Genomic DNA, 22,905 nt, shown 5'->3' with positions numbered 1-22,905 from the left:
ATCTGATTCAAGATAATCTGAAGTTTATCTGATATTTAGGTTTCTACTACTAACATACCCAATATCGCTTGTTTTCTGAGTGAAGCCATCGGGGTGCCAGTAGCCCCATTGTAACCTTCAAACATTTTCTCCAAATTGACCTTATTAGTTTTTCTCCAAATGCTGTTTAAAAAGAAACCTTTCCTTTTCAATCCATATAGCACCCTTTCACTTCAGCTTTGAAGCATTTTTAGATTTTTTTTTAATTCTGTCATTCCTTCAAAGTTGATGGAAATGTGAAATCTCCTGAATAAAGTAAGCTCAATATAAAGGTGACTCACAAGCTTTGTAAAAGTTCCCTGGATTTTTTTTTAACTCACACAATGGGGCAAACAACAACCCATTCCATTGAAGCATTTATCGTCTTTTGTTGCTGTGAAAGTGAAATTAATAACAATAGATATCCCTTGTGCCGTATTCAATCTTTGTAGGACTCTGAAAGATCATGACCTTTAACATTAGCATAGCAACCATAGGAAATATTTCTTAAAAATCCACAATTATTAGATTTCATGCAGATATTAATTACTTCAAGGTTTTGGAAATGACATTATTTGATTTTATTTTTAAAATATTTTTAGTAGGGATTTAAACAACGCATGCAAGACCATCATTTATTGCCTATCCTTAAATATCCTTGGGAAGGTAATGGTTAGACACAATCTTAAAGTGCAGCAGTCCTCCCAGTGAATGCACTCCCATAGTGCTGATAGGAAGGGAGCTCCTGGTTGTTTCCAAATACTTTCAGCCTTTGTCCTCCTTTGTGATAGAGTTTACAGATTTGGAAAGTGCTGTCCAAGCAGCCTAACTAACTGCTGTCTGTTTCATTGATAGTACACACAACAACAGCATTGCACAAATTGTGGAAGGAATGAATGTTTAGCATGACTGATGAGGTGCCAATTAAACAGCTTGTTTTGTCCTGGGTTGAGTCAGCATTTTCAAAAATTGTTAAGGATGCAATCCGCCAGGCAAGTGATTGTATTCTATCATGCGTTCTGGAAAAGGGTAAGCCTTGGGGTGTCAGCAGGTGGGCATGCTATTGTAATCTGTGTGAGGTTCATTTCAGTTTTGATGGTGACCCTGAGATTTTGACAGGGAGTAATTTCATTGAATGTCAAGTCTGCAGCGTGGGACAATAGCATAATTGCCATGCTCTAGAATAGCTAAATTTGAAGATAATTGACCTGTTCCTAGGATACAATGCCCTTGAAGAAGTTAACAGGATGTTTTAGTCAATGGACCACTAGACCTGGACCAGAGGCAGGGGCAGATGGATGACATCTGTAATGACTGATCATGCACCCTCTTGTCATAAACTACTTCTTCAGTAAAATTATATTCATAGTTCCATTATAATTCCTTATTTCTCTGCATGTATGAAAATGTATTAGAGAGAGTGTATGGTCTGCACCTATAAAGTGAATAGGTAAGTGAAGAAACAATCAAGCAACACACATCAAAGTTGCTGGTGAACGCAGCAGGCCAGGCAGCATCTCTAGGAACAGGTACAGTCGACGTTTCAGGCCGAGACCCTTCGTCAGGACTAACTGAAGGAAGAGCTAGTAAGAGATTTGAAAGTGGGAGGGGGAGGGGGAGATACAAAATGATAGGAGAAGACAGGAGGGGGAGGGATGGAGCCAAGAGCTGGACAGGTGATTGGCAAAGGGGATATGAGAGGATCATGGGACAGGAGGTCTGGAGAGAAAGACAAGGGGGGGGGAACCCAGAGGATGGGCAAGGGGTATATTCAGAGGGACAGAGGGAGAAAAAGGAGAGTGAGAGAAAGAATGTGTGTATAAAAATAAATAACAGATGGGGTACGAGGGGGAGGTGGGGCACTAGCGGAAGTTAGAGAAGTTGATGTTCATGCCATCAGGTTGGAGGCTACCCAGACGGAATATAAAGTGTTGTTCCTCCAACCTGAGTGTGGCTTCATCTTTACAGTAGAGGAGGCCATGGATAGACATGTCAGAATGGGAATGGGATGTGGAATTAAAATGCGTGGCCACTGGGAGATCCTGCTTTCTCTGGCGGATAGAGCGTAGGTGTTCAGCAAAGCGGTCTCCCAGTCTGCGTCGGGTCAATCAAGAACTTTAGTTGACAGAAATCAAAATAAAGAAATGGGATGACAGATTAGACTGTGAGTGATCCTTTTACTCCACAACAGCTATCCTATTCTTGGAGACGGTCAATGGCAGATGTTTCTGTGGCATAAATGTTACTTATCACCTCCTATCTGAATGTTGCTGAGGTCTTGCTATTTATGGGCTCAGTTGCTGAGGAGCTGTGGAAATGAAACTGACCAGCAATAGCTTTGTTAGTGACATCATACATGGTAGGTCATTGATGAAGCAGTTGAGGATGATACTAGCCCAGGACACTGCCTTTAAAAAATGGCTCTAACTATTAGAGTGCTTCTATTGGATGCCCTCTGATTTTAGCTTTACCAAAGTTTTTTTGATGTCAAGAGCAATTCCTCTCACCTCATCCCTGGAATTCATCTCTTTTCAACCGAATTTGGATCCAAGGGTAACCTGTTCTTATGTCAATTGTAATTTATTAGGTATTCATTTTTTCTGGTTCCTTAAGGTTGTTATAGTTGCGGGGTGATAGTGTGGACAAGTCCCGACCACCTATTAAATTCTCCCAATGGTGTGTGTCTTAAACAGCCTCTGACAACCAAGCCCAGCTCCTGGCCTTTACACGTGGCTTAGTTACTAATCCCGTCAGAACCGTTTCTGCAACAGGAGAAGCAGCAAAGACAGCCTGAAAATCGGTCTCTTTGGGCAGATGGGGCTCGTCATCCATAGTTGGCAACTCATCTAGGAGAAGGAAAACTCTGATCTCAAACTTCTGCTGCCTTGCTGCTATTCCCATTCATGGGGAAGGCCTTGGGAATAAACCCTGAGGAAAATCCAAAGCTGGGGTCCCTACGTTAAGTTCAACGCTGACTAGTAACTCCTGTGACACAGCTGGTGCCACACTGTATCGTACTTGGATTTATTGGTTGCACGGAGAGGAGGAGCATGCTACATGGGCAACAGCTTGCTCTCGTATCGTACTGCCATGGCTTGTATCGTGCAGACAGCCAGGATGCAGCAAACATGGTCAAGTCTGACCAACAGAGGGCCTCAAGATTCATTTTCTCAAAAATCCATTGAATACATTCCTAGAACTACACTTAGCGAATAAAGAACGATTGAGAATATACATCTCATTTTAATCCCAGTTGCTTTTGTCACTTTGAACACTACCTTGTTATTCACCTTTTCGCACTATTTATTTTTTAAATTTATAGCAATTTTAACTTCTTTTCACTGTGCTGCCGCTGCAAAACAACAAATTTTACATCATATAATCACTGATAATAAACCTTATTCTGATTCTCTCTGAAGTTTTGTACTTGTATAATGCACAGAGAAATAATAACCGTTGTTTGTAAATTATATCAGCCCAGATGTTGTTGGCATGGGCCCAACTGCCTGATATTACTGCCCACATATGCCCCTAAACACAAACATACCTAATCTGGATGTGGAGGAGCTAACGTACTGACTCAAAGTGCTCCAGAAGCCCACGTTGACATCATCAGACAGTAGGCCTCCAATGATACAATGGTCAAGACCTGTACCCGAAACTCCCTGATAAACAGTAAAACCAGAGAAGCCACCACACTTGACCACTATTATAGCACCATCAAGAGCACTTACCCCACCGTCCCATGCCCGCACTGGAAAGTCTGATCACCTGGCTGCACTTCTATTCCTGGCATTCAGGCAGAAACTAAAGACGACAGCACCAGTGGTGAGGACCAAGGAAGTATGGTCAAGGGAGGCGGAGGAGCACTCAGTGGACAGCTTTGAGTCAGTGGGCTGGACAATATTCAGGGGTTCATCTTCGAATCTAAATGAATACGCCACAGTTGTCACCAACTTCATCAAGACTTGTGTGGATGAGTGTGTGCCTTCGAGAACATACTGGACATAGCCAAATCAAACACAGTGGATGTACTAGGAAATTTGCAGTCTGCTGAGGTTAGTTCAGTGGCATTCAAGACCATTGATCCAGAATTATACAAGAAGCCCAGGTATAACCCTTGGAAGGCTATTTTAAGAGCGGCAAAAACAACTCCAATTGAAGTTAGAGACTAAATTGAATGTCCGTCAGCTCTGGCAGGGTTTGCAGGCCATTACTTCCTACAAGACGAAGCCTAACATCATGAATGGTCGTGATGCTTCACTCCCAGATGAGCTCAACGCCTTTTATGCACGCTTTGAAATGGAGAATAAAACTACATCTGTGCAAATCCCCGTGGCAGGTGAGACCAAGGAATTGATTGGGGAATTCAGGACGGTGAAGTCAAAGGAAACACGTCCTCATCGAGGGATCAGCAGTGGAATGCTTGAGCAGTTTCAAGTTCCTGTGTGTCAACATCTCTGAAGATCTGTCCAGGGTCCAGCATATTGATACAATTACAGTGAAGACACGGCAGTGGCTATATTTCATTAGGAGTTTCAGGAGATTTGGTATGTCATCAGAGACTCTCCCAAATTTCTACAGATGTACCATGGAGAGCATTCTAACTAGTTGCATCACTATCTGGTACAGAGGGACCACTGCACAGGATCAGGAAAAGCTGCAAAAATTCATAAACTACGCCAGCTCCATCATGAACACTAAGCTCCCCGACACTGAGGCCACCTTCAAAAGGCAATACCTCAAAAAGGAGGCATCTATCGTTACCCAGGGCATGCCCTCCTCTCATTGTTACCATCAAAGAGCAGGTAGGGGAGCCTGAAGACACACACTGAACATTTCAGGAACAGCTTCTTCCCCTCTGCCATCAGATTTCCGAATGGACGATGAACTCACGTACACTACTTCCTTATGTTTGTTTTTCCTTTGTTTTGTTCTCCTTTTGCACCACTTATTTAATTTGTTATATTTATTTCTTATTCTAATTTATAGCTCTTATAATTATGCATTGCAATGTACTGCTGCAGCAAAGAAACAACACATTTCATGAAATATGCAAATGATATTAAACATGACACTGATTTTGAGCCTTATCCCCAGCTTTGCTGGCTGACACAAAATTTCACATGTTAAAAGTCCTGAACTAAAACCTTAAAAATAATCATAACTTTTAAAAAATAATAAAAATACAATCAACTATAAATGCTTCTGAACAACCAGAAACATAAAACATATTTGTACCATCCATATAGATTGGGCTGTTATTTATAGCAGTGCTTAAATAAATATGTGAACTACTGACTGTTAGAAGAAACAACAGCTCGTCTCAAGGAGTGTTGGGATTATTTATGCCTCCAGAACCATTACTCACCTGGATGTGCTTTCCGTTTGGTGTCTGTACTTCCTCAGACAGCTCCATCATTTTTAGTGCCATCAGGGCAATGAGTTTGGCGTGGTTTCTGCTCTTTCTGTGTAATCCTCCAGCAACACAATATGCATCACCTATTGTCTCAACCTGCAGAAATTCAAGTGGGAAATGGCAATGAGTCATTATGCTGTTTTTTTTTCGGTGCCTCTCTGGCAAACTCATCTGCACAGCTCATCGAACCAAGACTGATCTCCCACTCTGAAGTTCATGATTGAATTATAAGTGTGCCATGCCATCGGATTATATATTGTACTAAAAATCAGTTCTGCTGTTTCCTCCAGCACCTGTTTTAAACAATTCTGCTCAGTGTCATAAATTAATTTCAGCTCGAAAAGATGCCATTCAGCCCATCCAGACTGTTTCGAAATAATCCAGACAGTCCACGACCCTGATCCTTCCCAGTAGCCCAATGTTTTCCCTCCTTGTCAACTATTCAATTCCCCTTTGTAAGCAGAGATAGACTATATTTCTACCACTTATTCAGGCAGCAAGCTCTAGATCATGAATACTTGTGCGCGAAAGTGTTTTTCTTTATGTCACAACTGATATCTTTCTACTCAGCTTAGATAGTGACCCTTTCCCCAGTGCGAATAGATTCCCTCTAATCAACTTGTTTCAACCTTTGGTATTATTGAGCACATCTTTCCAATCATCTCACAGGCTCCTGGTCATCTATGATTAACTGGACTCTGACTACTGCACCCATTCCTCAATCACACTTTATTTACCTGTTCACAAGGAGAACACACTGCTCAGAAGTTTGAACAAAGAAATTCAATTTTTATACAGAAATTGACCAGTTGTATACATGTAACACGCTATAAGGTTTCACTGCTAATGTAATGGCCTCTCTGTAACGTTTCACTGCTAAGGTAATGGTTTCTCTGTAGCAGTAATGTTTGGGTTATGACTGGAGATAACGGGGGCATGTTAGCCAATGAGTGGGATGCTGTTCTCTCCTGTGTGTATGGGAGCAGGGATTTTGCAGACTTTTGTCGTGGAGTGATAAAGAGAGAGGACACGAATGGAGAGAGTCGGTAAACTGCCGGACGGAGAGTACTGAGGAGCGAGGGTCCGAGGGTCTGAGGGTCGGCTACACTCAGAGGAGGATGATGGGAACAAATGGACGACACTGTGTGCTCCAACATTGCGCATTAGACTGTTTCATGAGAATGGGCCCTTTTCTGTTTTTTGTTTCTTTACTAACATCATCATCATGATCATCAGGTGCCGTGCCCAGTTTGAGCTTTGACTGCCATGGCCCACACACTCCTGTTTCAGGTCAAGTGGATCAATTCATTGGTATTCATTTCCAGTTCTCTGGCTGCTGGGTGTCTCCATCATCATTTGTCTTTGCCTTCCTCTTGCTTTCTTCTCTTCAATCTTTCTCATAATTACCGTGCATTCTAACTCCTCTTTCCTAATTACATGTCCAATGAAGTTACGTTGCCTTTTCATGATCTCATACATTACTTCTCTTTTTGTGCTTGCTCTGTTCATGACATCCTTGTTAGATATTTGTTTCGTTCATGATATTCTTTGCATCCTCCTCAAAAACCACATCTCTGCTGCTTCAATTCGTTTCCTCATGTTACTAGATATTGTCCAACATTCTGATCCATATAACATAACTGGATAAACGTAACATTTCAGTACTCTGAGGCGGGTTGTCATGCCTAGCTTAGTGTTCATCATTATACTCTTCATTCTCATAAAGGTGTCTTTTGCCATCCCTATTCTTCTTTTGACGTCCATGTCGCACCTGCCATCTGATGTCACCCAGCTTCCTAAGTAGCAAAAGTTCTGTACTTGTTTTATGTCTTCCCCGTTTCTTCTCAGCCTGCATATAGGATTCTCCTTCTTTCTGGATATCACCATACATTCTGTCTTTTTGCAATTGATAGATAGACCCATTTTTGCAATTTCTTCAACAACTATTTCAATTAAGTTTTGTAGTTCTTCCTCTGTACATGCAATTAACACAGTGTCATCTGCATAACTGAAATTATTGATGTTTCCACCGCCAACTTTGATTCCCAAGATGTCTCTTATTTTTTGTAATATTGTTTCACTGTACACATTAAACAAATCAGGGGAGAAAACACACGCTTGTCTAACGCCTCTCTTGATTTTTGTAAACTGACTCACTTCTCCATCTATTCTTACAGCAGCAGTTTGTTCCCAGTACAGGTATCTGATTAGGCGGAGGTCTTTCGAATCTAGATCTCAAGTTTCCTGTAATATTTCAAATAACTTATTGTGCTTCACTTTATCAAATTCTCTTGTGTAGTCGATAAAACAAACAAATCTTTTTGCACTTGAATAGCTCATTCTGATAGTATCCTTAACACCAATATCACATTTCTTGTACCTTTGTCTTTCACAAAACCACGTTGTTCTTTGCCTATTTCAGCTTGTATCTTACTTTTGGCTCTTGTCATCAAAATTCTTAGAAGTATTTTAGTGCTATGACTCATTAAACTTATGGTCCTATGTAATTCACATTCTATTGCTCCAGCTTTCTTAGAAAGAGTGATAAATACTGATTTTTCATCTCTTCTGGTATTATTCCAGTCTCATAAATGTCATTGATTAAATCAGTAAGTTTTTCAATTCCATAATCTTCAAGGGCGATAATTTGTTCTATTACTAATTCATCAGGACCTGCTGTCTTTCCCCTCTTATTTATTGCATTATGAACTTCAGATTTTAAAATACTTGGACCTTCAATGTTCTTCTTAATTTTTGGTTTTTCGCCTCGATCGTCTTTAAACAATTCCTAAATATACTTAGTCCATCTGTTCATTTCCATGATAATGGTACCATCCTTTGCTTTCAAACATCCACCTGAAGAACAGAGGAGCATTTTACCAGTGATATTCTTGATTTGTTGATGTATCCTTTTTAGATCAGTAATAGGGATTCTTTCTAGTTGCTCACATTCCTGGTTTAACCATTCTTCTTTGGCTTTTTGACATAAACTTTTAACTTTTTTATCTAAGCACTTATATTCTATAGGATTTGCTTTCATCAGTCTCCTTTCTTCCATTAGAGTTTTGATTTCATCTGTCATCCATTTATTCTTTGTGCTTTTTTTCTTTCTTAGGAATCACTGACTTTGCTGATTCTACCAAGGTATCCTTCAGAGAGTTAAACTTCACTTCTACATGATTGCTATCATCTTCAACAGATTCTATTTCTAGACTTTGAAATCTATTCCTTACTTCAATTGTAAATTTTTGTCTTAAGTTTTCTTCTTTATTAATTGCGAGTAGTCAAAGGATTGTTCAGGTTTTTGCTTCTTTAGTTTTTTAAGTTTTACTTTTACATAACATTATACTACTGGGTTATGGTCACTATTACAGTCTGCACCTGGATATGTTTTGCATTGAGTCACTGAGTTTCTAAATCTTTGGTTTATGGTAATAAAGTCAATTTGATTTCTAGTGTTATCACCCGGACTTTTCCAGGTCCACAAGTGTCTTGGATGGTTTTTAAAGTAGGTATTCATAATGACCTGATTATTCATGTTGCACCATTCTACCCATTTCTCACCTCGCTCATTTCTTTCCCCGAGTCTAAATTTTCCTATATTTCCATTAGCACCTTGTCCTACTTTAGCATTTAGATCTCCCATGACAATAACAATATCTTGAGATTTGCATCTATTCTTTGCTTGTTCAAGCTCTTCATAGAATTTATCTATATCCTCATTTGTTCCATCCGTTTTTGGTGCATACACCTGTATAATTGCTAAATCAAATGGTTGTCCTCTGAATCTAACAAGGAGCACTCTCTCTGATATTGCCCAATGTCCTAAAACACTTCTTGCCATGTTTTCATCCTTAAGAATTCCTACTCCATTAGTATGGGATGTTCCACAAGAATAAATTAGTGTTTTATTCCTATTCTGACATGAACCAGCACCCGTCTAACAAACTTGGCTAATTCCCATGATGTTAATTTTTAGTCTTTCCATTTCAATTATCACATTGTCCAATCTTCCTGCTTGATATAGGGTTCTTGCATTCCAAGAGGCAATAATTTTCTTTTGTGTTACTTGAATTTTATGAGCCGCAGCTTGATGATGGTCGGGGATCCCCTGCTGCCCAGAATCAATCCTACTGAGCGAAGCGTCTTCAGAATTGTCTTGAAGATCCTCTTGACGCTGTTGTTGTGTGATGCATTTTGTGAGTTTGACCATGGTTTTCTTAGCAAATAGATTCTAGGAAACCTAGTATCTAACAACGGTGATTTGCTATTGCCTTCCATTGGGCGAACTGAAGAAATCACCATTTCTCTTCCCAAATGTTCATCCACCTGTACTATAGCCGTTGTCATTTGAGGTCGTAGCTCATCCGCCTTCTCCATCATAAGTTCAGTTACTGAACCTGCCGGATCTGCTGTTGGCCTTCGCTCATAACCTGAGCAGGAACCCTTGCAGATGCTACCGTTCCGGGTCAGAGCGGCCCTGGGAGCAATGGATGACTAAGGGGTAACTCCACTTTCCCCAAAGCTCTGAAAGTCCCCAGTCAGAGCCTCATCACCAGTTGCAGTTTAGAGTCATACCCAGGACATTTACTAAACATATAGTCAAATTAAGAATTATAAACCTCAATCATTCAATCGCATATCATGTGCTGTTTGTTATTTTGTGGTACTGATTTGTAACAGGGCACACATTGCACAGCATCCACCCAAATGAGATTTCTTAAGTTTGGCCAGGCCGGGGCTATCATTCTCTAGATTAAGCCAATAGCTGAACTGAGGGTTACATACAAAATATTGATCCAATAGAAATTTTGTGCATTTCTGATTCCCATCATCTACATATTTAAATACCAATTATAATACATACCCCAGGTGTTAATAATCAATTTAAACTATATGTTAAAGGCCAATAATACTTGAAAATTAGGAAAATAACTGTTCAATAGTAAGTGTTTCATCAATCTGCTGGGACTTCAAGATTCAGAAAGTTTTGGCTGATCATCAGCTCATCTGCTATCTCAGTAACCAACTCTCTTAGAACCCCGAGACACAGTTTATTAAGTCCACAGAATTTCTTCAATTTCTATACTATGTTCTCTTTAATGATATTAATTAATTTCAGTTTCCCTCTCCATAAGACCCCTGGTTCCCTCCATTGTTTGCTGCAGTGAAGACATCTTCCAGATATTTGACTCACGACTTGGCCATTAATTTATTCATCATAGTAATTTGTAAATATGTTTCAGTTACAGATCCATCAATTAAGGAACAGTGGTAGGTGATATTGTGCAGGAGATGTCCTTGCCCATCTTTTATGTGTTACAATGGGAATTAAGGGAATGCAGCATCAATTTTGCCAGCACCTACACCAGTCTCCTAACTGAATGCCACTGCTCGTTTTCTTTGAGGATTGTGTAGATTTGTCATGTCACCAAAAACTTTGACAAATTTTTACAGATGCACAATGGAGAGTATCCCAACTGGCTGCATCATGGAAACACCAATGCCCAGGAATGGAAAAAACTACAGAAAGTAATGGATAAAGCCCAGTCCATACACTGAGCGCTGCCATAAAAAGGCACATCTATCGTCGAATACTCCCACTACCCAGGCCTTGACCTCCTCCAGCTACTACCATCAGACAGGAAATACAGAAGCCTTAGGTTCCACCCCAGGAACAGTTATTACGCTACAAACATCTGGCTCCTGAACAGGAGTGGATAACTTAATTCAGCACTACTATGAACTGATTCTATGACCTACAGACTAACTTTTAAGGACTCTTTACAACTCATCTTCTCAATATTATCTTTTGTTTGCACAGTTTGCCTTCTTTTGCACATTGCTTGTTTGTCAGTCTTTGTTTAGGTATATTTTCTTGCAAATTTCGATTGTTTTTTTTTCCTGCAAGAAAATGAATCTCTAGGTAGTACATGTTCAGTAACTTGATAATAAATTTACATTGAACTTAAACATCTGGTGTGCAGATCCTGATGGTGGGCCAGACACATCTGGAGATATTGATGGTGAATATCTGAGATGTCTTAGTGCGTGGAATGGGCTGCCAGCAACGGTGGTGGAGGTGGATATGGTAGGGTCTTTTAAGAGACATTTAGGTAGGTACATGGAGCTTAGTAAAATAGAGGGCTATAGGTAAGCCTAGTAATTTCTAAGGTAGGGACATGTTCAGCACAAATTTGTGGGCCGAAGGGCCTGTAATGTGCTGTAGGTTTTCCATGTTTCTATGTTTCTATGTCAGGTGAAAGTTTGAGTTCTAGGAATGTGACCATGCCAGGCTGGTACACAACTAGTTCTTTTTCCCAGTTACATGGCATGTTCTCAAATGCTTGTGGGTAGAACATTGCAGTCTTAACTGATTTGAATGTACCTGCATCATGCTCTCATGCTAAAGTCGATGCATTTGCTTTCACTGGATTTATCTTATTATTGTTCATTTTAGCAGGTTGATGAATTACTTGCTCCGCTATTTTTGATGACAATGTTCTTGCAGTTCTGTATTATATATACATCAGATTGGAAAAGCAGAGATTGTGCATGAAACAGGTAAATCCAATGGCAAAATGGTAATTTCATGTTGACCATTGTGAAGATATAAAGGAAAAACAGAGCAATAATAGGCCGTCTACCCAAGCTTCTTAGTTGTTCATGGTTCAGCTATGACCTAACTCCATGTATTTGCATTTATTGTTCTAAGATTTAAAATGAAGGCTTGATCTTCCTTTGATTGCAGTTAAGAGAAGGGAGATGTAAATTTCATGTTGTCCAGGCTCTCTTGCCTTAATTATAGATCCAAGTAATTTCTGGACCACTGATGCCTGACTAGTTGGGTCTTTATTCTCCAACTTCACCCTCTCACTTCTTGCAAATAATGAAATGATATGTACAGTTTCCCAGTTTAGAGGAACATTTTTTGAATCGGGACAATCTTCTGTAATCTGGATAGGGCATCTTGAATGTTAACCTCCGTTAAAATCTTGGAATAGAAATTTTTAGTATCACTTTTCATTCCATTATTTTTGCTTCATTTATCCCTGATTTGATATTAGCTACACACATCAAAGTTGCTGGTGATCGCAGCAGGCCAGGCAGCATCTGTAGGAAGAGGTGCAGTCAACGTTTCAGGCCGAGACCCTTTGTCAAGACTAACTGAAGGAGGATTTCAAATCCCTTACTCACTCTTCCTTCAGTTAGTCCTGACGAAGGGTCTCGGCCTGAAACGTCGACTGTACCTCTTCCTACAGATGCTGCCTGGCCTGCTGCGTTCACCAGCAACTTTGATGTGTGTTGCTTGAATTTCCAGCACCTGCAGAATTCTTGTTGTTTGATATTAGCTACCCTAGGATGTCTCGTAAGGCATCCTTTTCTTCTAATGTAAGCACTGATGCAAATTAATATTATGTGCCGGCCATATTCTTATATTAAACGTACGATGTCGAAGCTATCCATATTTAAGGAACAAGTTTTGCTCTTGATTCCCTTTTAAAAGTATTGGTGTTGATTATGTTATGCCTTGTAAATTGATTTCCATGCTCTTTGTAGCTCTTAACAACCATTTTAACACTTTTTGCTATTCTTTGTAGTTGTATTCTTTGCATCCGCTATTCTTTGCACCTTATACAGCGGGCAGCTGTCGGAGCGGGCAGCGGACTGAGTGGTAGCAGAGTGTAGGGCTTTGGCTTCAACAGGCTTCAGCGGTAAACGGGAAGATGCAAGAGCGAAGCACCGACTCTTTTTATTCCCCCTTGGTGAATCGGCCCAGACAGACAGGAACAGCAGGGCTCACACAGCTAATGGTATGAGCTAACGGTTTAAAAAGTTCATCTGTTTGGCAAGGTAAGTGGGTGAGTAGACTTACTTTTCCTGTTTCATTCCTGTAGAATTAGATAGCATGCCTGCAGGGTTAGTGCTTTGTTCAGGGTGTCAGATGTGGGAATCCTGGGAGACCTCCAGCCTCCCTGATGGCCACATCTGCGCCAGGTTCACGGAGATGCAGCTCCTCAGAGACCGTGTTAGGGATCTGCAGCTGCAGCTTGATGACTTACTGCTTATCAGGAAAAGTGAAGAGGTGATAGACAGGAGCTACAGGGAGATAGTCATCCCTAGGCTACAGGGGTCAGAAAACTGGGTCACTGTCAGAAGAGGGAAGGAAAATGCCCAGATAGTGGAGAGCACACCTGTGGCTGTCCCCCTCCGCAACAAATGCCTTGTTCTGGATGCTGTTGAGGAGGATGACCTGACAGGGGACGCCCACGGTGACCGGGTCTCTGGCACTGAGCCTGGCACTGTTGTGCAGGAGGGAAAGAGGGAGAAGAGGAATGTGGTAGTCATAGGGGATTCCATAGTCAGGGGAACGGACAGGAGATTCTGTGAGCCTGATAGAGATACCCGTATGGTGTGTTGCCTCCCAGGTGCCAGGGTACGGGATGTTTCGGATTGAGTCCAGAATATTCTGAAGGGAGAGGGCAAGCAGCCAGTTGTCTTGGTACATGTTGGTACCAATGACATAGATAGGATAAGGGAGGAGGTCCTGAAGAGAGATTTCCAGGATTTAGGAAGGAAGCTGAGAAGCAGGACCTCCAGGGTAGTAATCTCAGGATTGCTACCTGTGCCACATGCTAGCGAGGGCAAGAGTAGTCGGATCAGGCAGATGAATGCGTGGCTGAGAGACTGGTGCAGGGGGCAGGGCTTCAGATTCTTGGATCATTGGGATCTCTTCTGGGGGAAGTATGACCTGTTCAAAAAGGACAGGTTACACCTGAACCCGAAGGGGACAAATATCCTGGCGGAAAGGTTTAATAGAGCTGTTAGGGAGGGTTTAAACTAATATGGCAGGGGGATGGGAACCGGAATGATAGAGTGGAGGAAGGGAAAAACAGAAATAAATCTAAGATAGTGAGCAGTAAAGATATCAGGAAAGACAGGCAGGTGATGGGGCAAATTTGTAGCCACTGGGATGAGTTGCAGTGCAATAAAGTTGCAGTGAAATCAAAGCAAAAAGTATCAAATACTGGTCTTAAGGTGTTGTACTTAAATGCACGCAGCATAAGAAATAAGGTGGATGATCTTGTTGTACAGCTACAGATTGGCAGATATGATATTGTGGCCATCACTGAGACCTGGGTAAAGGATGCATGTCTCTGGGAGATGAACATCCAAGGATACACGGTGTATCGGAAGGATAGGAAGGTAGGCAGAGGGGGAGGCGTGGCTTTACTGGTAAGAAATGATATTAAATCATTAGAAAGAGGTGATATAGGATCGGAAGGTGCAGAATCTTTATGGGTTGAGCTAAGAAACAGCAGGGGTAAAAGGACCCTGATGGCAGTTATTTATAGGCCTCCAAACAGCTGCAGTGATGTGAACTACAAATTACAACAGGAAATAGAAAAGGCTTGTCAGAAGGACAGCGTTATGATAATTGTGGGGGATTTTAACATGCGAGTGGATTGGGAAAATCACGTCGGCACTGGATCTCAAGGGAGAGAATTTGTAGAATGTCTGTGAGATGGCATTTTAGAACAGCTTGTTGTTGAGCCCGCTAGGAGATCGGCTGTACTGGATTGGGTATTGTGTAATGAACCGGAGGTGATTAGAGAGATTGAGGTGAAGGAACTCTTAGGAGGCAGTGATCATAACATGATTGAGTTCACTGTGAAATTTGAAAACTTCAGTGGAGTAAGGGAAATTACAGTGGCATGAGAGAGGAATTGGCCAGAGTTGACTGGAAAGGGACACTGGCGGGAAAGACGGCAGAGCAGCAGTGGCTGGAGTTTATGCGAGAAGTGAGGAAGGTGCAAGACAGGTATATTCCAAAAAAGAAGAAATTTTCAAATGGAAAAAGGATGCAACCGTGGCTGACAAGAGGAGTCAAAGCCTAAGTTAATGCAAAGGAGAGGGCATACAAGGAAGCAAAAATTAGTGGGAAGACAGAGGATTGGGAAGTTTTTAAAAGCTTACAAAAGGAAACTAAGAAGGTCATTAAGAGGGAAAAGATGAACGAGTATTTTGCATCAGTCTTCACTGAGGAAGACATCAGCAGTATACCGGACACTCAAGGGTGGCAGGGAAGAGAAGTGCACGCAGTCACAATTACGACAGAGAAAGCACTCAGGAAGCTGAATAGTCTAAAGGTAAATAAATCTCCCGGACCAGATGGAATGCACCCTCGTGTTCTGAAGGAAGTAGCTGTGGAGATTGCGGAGGCATTAGCGATGATCTTTCAAAAGTCGATAGATTCTGGCATGGTTCCGGAGGACTGGAAGATTGCAAATGTCACTCCGCTATTTAAGAAGGGGGCAAGGAAGCAAAAAGAAAATTATAGACCTGTTAGCTTGATATCGGTGGTTGGGAAGTTGTTGGAGTCGATTGTCAAGGATGAGGTTACAGAGTACATGGAGGCATATGACAAGATAGGCAGAACTCAGCATGGATTCCTTAAAGGAAAATCCTGCCTTACAAACCTATTACAATTTTTTGAGGAAATTACAAGTAGGCTAGACAAGGGAGATGTAGTGGATGTTGTATATTTGGATTTTCAGAAGGCCTTTGACAAGGTGCCACACATGAGGCTGCTTAACAAGATAAGAGCCCATGGAATTATGGGAAATTTACATATGTGGATAGAGCGTTGGCTGATTGGCAGGAAACAGAGAGTGGTAATAAAGGGATCCTATTCTGGTTGGCTGCCGGTTACCAGTGGTGTTCCACAGGGGTCCGTGTTGGGGCTGCTTCTTTTTACATTGTACATCAATGATTTGGATAATGGAATAGATGGCTTTGTGGCTAAGTTTGCTGATGATACAAAGATAGGTGGAGGGGCCGGTAGTGCTGAGGAAACAGAGAGTCTGCAAAGAGACTTGGATAGATTGGAAGAATGGGCAAAGAAGTGGCAAATGAAATACAATGTTGGAAAGTGTATGGTTATGCACTTTGGCAGAAGAAATAAACGGGCAGACTATTATTTAAATGGGGAGAGAATTCAAAGTTCTGAGATGCAACGGGACTTGGGAGTCCTCGTACAGGATACCCTTAAGGTTAACCTCCAGGTTGAGTCGGTGGTGAAGAAGGCGAATGCAATGTTGGCATTCATTTCTAGAGGAATAGAGTATAGGAGCAGGGATGTGATTTTGAGGCTCTATAAGGCGCTGGTGAGACCTCACTTGGAGTACTGTGGGCAGTTTTAGTCTCCTTATTTAAGAAAGGATGTGCTGACATTGGAGAGGGTACACAGAAGATTCACTAGAATGATTCCGGGAATGAGAGGGTTAACATATGAGGAACGTTTGTCCGCTCTTGGACTGTATTCCTTGGAGTTTAGGAGAATGAGGGGAGACCTCATAGAAACATTTTGAATGTTGAAAGGCATGGACAGAGTGGATGTGGCAAAGTTGTTTCCCATGATGGGGGAGTCTAGTATGAGAGGGCATGACTTAAGGATTGAAGGGCGGCCATTCAGAACAGAGATGCAAAGAAATTTTTTTAGCCAGAGGGTGGTGAATCTATGGAATTTGTTGCCATGGGCGGCAGTGGAGGCCAAGTCACTGGGTGTATTTAAGGGAGAGATTGATAGGTATCTGAGTAGCCAGGGCATCAAAGGTTATGGTGAGAAAGCGGGGGAGTGGGACTAAATGGGAGAATGGATCAGCTCATGATAAAATGGCGGAGCAGACTCGATGGGCCGAATGGCTGACTTCTGCTCCTTTGTCTTATGGTCTTATGGTATGATCTTCACTTGATTTTGCCTTCATAATTTTTTTTTGTTTTTTCTTTATGTTATTCCTGACCTCTTTTTTTTTTATCAATGGCTATATTCTCTGGCAACAAGCCCTGCCTCTTGGGGATACAAACTAGGACAAGGTTAATCAATAGTCTGTGATGAATGCCATCAAACTTCATAAAATTAGGATATATTCAACTTACATCAAAATCACCACCATAGGAAGGGATGTTTTCTATAGTGGGTGAGTCTAAGACCAGAGGGCACAGCCTCAGAATAGAGGGAAGTCAATTTAAAACAGAGACGAGGAATAATTTCTTCAGCCAGAAGGTGGTGAATTGGTGGAATTCATTGCCACAGACCGCTGTAGAGGCCAAATCATTGGGTATATTGAAAGCAGAGGATGATAGTTCTGATTAGTCAGGGTGCCAAAGGTTACAGAGAATGTGGTTGGGAGAGATAATAAATCAGCCATGACGGAATGGCACAACAGACGCAATAGGCTGAATAGCCTAATTCTGTTCCTATGCCTTATGGTCTTTTATTATAATAAACTCAAACTCTAAAATGAAGCTTATAAGAGTTATGACACCAAATTCAAGCTGCATCCATAGAACTATGCCATTAATTATGTCATTACAAAATTTGATTGGAACATAGCTTTAATTGGCACTTGGTAATCAAAGACTGTGCTGAAAATGAAGCCAAATACAATTTAATTTGCAGCTGGCAACTTGGCTAGTTATGTTTACTGAATTCATGCAAAAGGATTATGAATGGTTCACTTTGAAGTATCAAATATTATTTAGAAAATATCTTCAAAGACCTGTACAGAATGAAAACAAACAATATTAATGTTACTTTAAATAAAACACACAGTGTTGGATCATTTAAAAGTAGTCTCGGTGTTTAGAAAGCAAAGGATGTTTTCTTTGTGTGTAAAGGATCACTGGTACTGCATGTAAAGGCAGGAGGATGACAGGAACATAACAAATTGGTCAGCTTCAAACTAACAAGCTGAAATACAGACAAGGTGTGCTTTCCAAGAATATAAATGTGTGCTCAACTTTCACTGAGTGAGCCAAACACAATAATGTAGCTATTATTCCTCCCCATCATTAATCCGAGTACTTTGTTATAACTTATGGATGACACAGTGTGTAGACCTACTGCCTCACTTTACCAGAGACAGGTTCAATCCTGGCCTTGGGAGCTTGCGTGTTCTTTCTATGACAATTCCCTGAATGTTCCAGTAAAATCCTACGTCACAAAGACATGTGGATTGCCCATTGTAAATTTCCCCCAGTGAATCATTGAGCTTGATGAGAATTGAAGAGAATTTTCAAATGGGATGAATATAGGAATAGTGTAAACGGTCAGCATGAACATAGTAGGGCAGAGGATCTGTTTCTCTGCTCTGTGCTTCCATATCTCTATAAATCTACAACTTAAAGGTGAGGGTCACAGTCAGCAGTTTCTCGAGTAAATGCGTATGTACTTACAGAGAGAAATGGAACACCGAAGTTGACTGGTTAAGTCACTAGAGTAGCAGCCGGAAGTCAGTTTCATTATCCAGAGATATGATGATAGGTTCATGATTAGTAAGGGCATCAAAAGTGGCCGGGAGAAGGCAGATGAATGGGGTCGAGGGATCATAGATCGGCCATGAATGAGTGGCAGAGTGGACTCAAGGGGCAGAATGGCCTCATTTTGCCCTTATGTCTTATGGTGCATGTTGGTATACAAGTCTGAATTCCACCACAGTAGTTGGGTATTTTAAACTGGAGTACTTGAATAAAAATATCTGGAAAATCAATAAAAATGCAGTCTCAAAAATGATGACCATGAAACTGCTGGACTGAAGTAAAAACCCATCTAATTCACTACTCTCCGCCTGCCATCCTTGCACAGTCAGGTCTGTAGGTGACTCCAGGCCCATTTGGCTTATTCCTTCATGATCCAAGCCAATTAAGGGTAGACAGTAAATGCTAGTATTGCAGGCAACGTTCCCATCCCATTAGTGGATAAGTATACGAAAACGCAGAAGTGGTTCATAGTGATTGTTGCAACCTTCTGCAAAGTGAAATCAGAAACCAATGAACTGATGAGCAAATGGAGTACAGTATTCACTAAATATTCTTACTGTAAAAAATGTAAGAATGTATATTTGCTGCATGAGATGTAACTGAATTTTCAATGGCATGTTTTATCTTTAACAACCTAAATTCAAGTGCTGTCAAGTATTAATTTAATTCCCCAGTCCTTTTAGTTCCACAGCAATAGCACTGTTCCATACAATTACCTTGTATACATCCAGGATTCCACATTGGTAGTCAAATCTGGTGTACAGCTCATTCAGCATGCTGATCACTTGCATTGGCGTGCACTGTTCGCAAACAGCTGTGAACCCAACAATGTCAGAGAAAAGCATGGTAACATCATCAAATTTTCTTGCCTGCACAGATTTGACTTGCCACAGCTGTTGGGCAACATCACCTGGGAAAATGGAATATAGCAAGTCCACTGTCTTCTTTTTCTCTTCCTCTAAGGCTTGGTGTGCATTCTCAAGGGTTGCTTTCAACTTGTCCATGCGCTTCTTCAGGCCATCCTGGGCCTTGGCTTGCTCACCCAGCAAAATAACATCACGAGTGGCATCATGGATAGGTATGTCTGAAAGATGCAAACCTCGTCCCATTAACTCCTCCAGTTTATCAACACATGGCGAGCCCAGGAAAAGGACAGAGTTGGACTCAGGTACGTGAATCATTTGTCCTTTTATCTCCATCACCTAAGAAGAACAACAAGGGCTTTTGTCACTGTTCCCATAATGATCCAAACATCTTTACAATTCGCAAATCAATGAAAGCAATAATAAAACGAGTAAATTTGGCACAATGTCATTTAATCCTGATTGGAATACTCCCCTTAGATTATAGTAAGGGCTATCAAAGGATAATGTAGACATCTATGCATTATATCTGATCTTTATTAAATGCAGAAGACTTATATCAACTGCAAAATTTTATGTTGATATTGTGGCATTTTTATATTTATAATTTACATTGTCCCAAAATAAACCTGAACTGAGCTCTTTAATATTAGTAACAAAAACTACATGAATTGGATAGGAAAGTGAGGCTAGGTTAATATTTGGATGGACAGGCCAGGTTTGAATCAGCTGGACCGTATGAGGAGAAGAGTAAAGATCATCACTTCAAATCCATCAGAAAGCTCATGGTCTATGAGGCACATGTAATCCTTGCCCTTCTGTGCACACCAGAGAGGTGGACTGCAGTTGGTGCCTCAAAGCAATGGGAAGGCACCACTAAACCAGCTCCACTAGATTGTCAGACTCTATTGGCAGCAAGTCTACCCAATTAGAATCAGCAAGCTCTGACGGGAAGTCCACATTGATCACATGCCCAACCTCAGACTCTTGAAACAGGGCCTCCACTCCAGGTTCCATGAAAGTAAGGAGGAAATGGCTTAAGAAAGTTAAAACACTGTAACATCTCCCTTCTCGCTGTGAAACGGGGACACCTCTTTTTACCTTATTAGGGAGCAAGAGAGCCTGTGATATGTCGAATAACTGGGTGAACGAGTAGTCTTTGGGGTTCTGCAAGTCTATGTCTTTATTGATGCTTTACTGCATGTTTGAGTGCTCGGTGGGGGAGTGGGGTTGTTGCTTTGCTGCTGCTTGTGCGTAGGAGGGAGATGCTGGTGGGGGCTTTGGGGGTTCTAACATTTAACTGTCATTCATTCTTTGGGGCACTCCTCTGTTTTCATGGATGTTTGCAAAAAAAAAGAATTTCAGAATGTACATTGTATACATTTCTCTGACATTAGATGTACCTATTGAAACCTATTGATCTCCACAGAGCCATGGAAACCCATGGCCCACGTCTGCTCAAAGAGAACAGGAAACATCATGAATGAGTTCATTTGCCAGAAACATATAGAAGTTCAGCATAAAAGCTTTGTAGAGCGCACTAACCCCCTATTTGCCACCTGCCTATGCCCACAACTCCTTCTTGCCTCACCTGTGACAGAGGCAATGGACTTCACTGAACTCGGGTAGAAGCAAGTCAACCTCAGTCCAAAGGGACTGCAGAAAAAGAATTGGACATGCAGTTTCTTCCTTCCCTTCACAAGAGATCTATAGTCTCTGATAATGCCTTAAACATTATCCTTACTTCATATCTTGAGAATAGAACAAAGTTAATTAAACGTAGAACAAGTCAATGAGCTTAATTTTAAGTTCATCCTCAAGGATAGCAGTTCATGATTGAGTAGATTCTTTACTGCAATTCTAATTCACTTAACTTTGATTTTCTCTACTTAGTTTTACACCGCATAAGTAATAAATAATTTTTCATTATGTAGATATCGATTGATTTATTGTAATCTTTAAAGTTATTTAATAGAATATATTCTTCCTCATTGCAATGTTCCCACTCTCACCAACTTCCGATCTTCATTGTCAGTAAGCCACTTTGTATTACGACTTTTCACAACTCTTACCAAAATCTGCTTAAAGTGAAACTCTAGTGATACTCAAGCTAATCTTTTCTCTCAGTACCTCCCTGCGCCTTTTGGCTTTCAGTGTTTTTCTGTTCGACTTGCTAGCTTGAAGCTCAACTCAGCACGGACTACTGTGGAAGGAGCTAGCCGGAGTCCAACCCGGGACCTCTAGTTTTGTAGTCCGGGTGCGGATATCGCTATACCACCGGCACAGATAAGGCGGGAAGTATGCAAGTGCGCTGATGTTTTGAAAACCATTGCGCGGACCCGTCGCAAATAAAATCTGACACAATGCTTATGACCCCGACTTGATTCGAACACGCAACCTTCTGATCTGGAGTCAGATGCGCTACTGTTGCGCCATGAGGTCTATTTCTTTAAAGATAACACAAAAATTAGCACATATGTATTAAAATTAAAATCGTGATATTCAGACATAATACCAAAAGGTGTAGCAGTCAGTGCCTTCCTCCTGGAAGCAAGGCAACAGCAGAAAATAGCAATCTTAATCCCATTAGTCTTTGTACAAGAGCAGAACACCTACAACATTGACTTCAGATCGTACTTAGGTATAGGAAGAAAAGAAGGCAAATATTAGACAAGTTTGGACTTTTCTCTTGAAATCTGTATCACGGATTAACAGAAATCTTTCAACGGAATGATTTAGAAAATGTTATATAAAGCCAGAAAATGCTGGAATTGTTCAATAGATCAACTAGAGAGAGCGCAATACTGGATCTCTTGTTAGGGAGCAAGACAGGGCAGGTGTCAGAAATGTATGCAGGGGAACACTGTGAATCTAGTGATCAGAATTCCATTAGTTTCAAGGTAATTATGGAAAAAGATAGGATTGATCCTCGGACTGAGGTTCTAAATTGGAGCAAGGCGAATTTTTATAGCATCAGAAGGAATCCGGCAGTCATGGATTGGGATAGGCTTTTTTCCAGCAACCAGGTGCTTGGTAAGTGCAAGGCTTTTAAAAGTGAAGTACAGTGAGTACAGAATCTGCATGTTCTTGTTAGAATAAAATGCAATGCTAACAAGTTTAGGAAAGAATGGTATTGAAGGATATAAAGACCCTGGCAATGAAAAAGAAGGTGGTACATATCAGGAATAGGCAGTTAGGATCAAAGGAGGTGATTGAGGAGCATAAGAAATACAAGAGAACACAAGAGAACTAAAGGAGGACTTGCGGTTGCTCAGATAGACA

General features: G+C 41.1%; 1 protein-coding gene across 1 annotated transcript in view; it reads right to left on the bottom strand.

The window, feature by feature from the left end:
- The window catches only part of gucy1a2 (guanylate cyclase 1, soluble, alpha 2), a 159,147-nt gene that overhangs the window by 29,071 nt on the left and 107,171 nt on the right, over nt 1-22,905 (bottom strand). Inside the window, exons 6-7 of the mRNA XM_072264324.1 lie at nt 19,477-19,962; nt 5,390-5,533 (exon numbers count right to left, since the gene is read on the bottom strand). Of these exons, the coding sequence (XP_072120425.1) occupies nt 5,390-5,533; nt 19,477-19,962 (630 nt within the window). The remainder of the gene's footprint in view (nt 1-5,389; nt 5,534-19,476; nt 19,963-22,905) is intronic.

The sequence above is a fragment of the Mobula birostris genome, chromosome 7 (assembly GCF_030028105.1).
Source record: "Mobula birostris isolate sMobBir1 chromosome 7, sMobBir1.hap1, whole genome shotgun sequence".
NCBI lineage: Eukaryota > Metazoa > Chordata > Chondrichthyes > Myliobatiformes > Myliobatidae > Mobula > Mobula birostris.
This window is presented reverse-complemented; position numbering and strand designations above follow the sequence as displayed.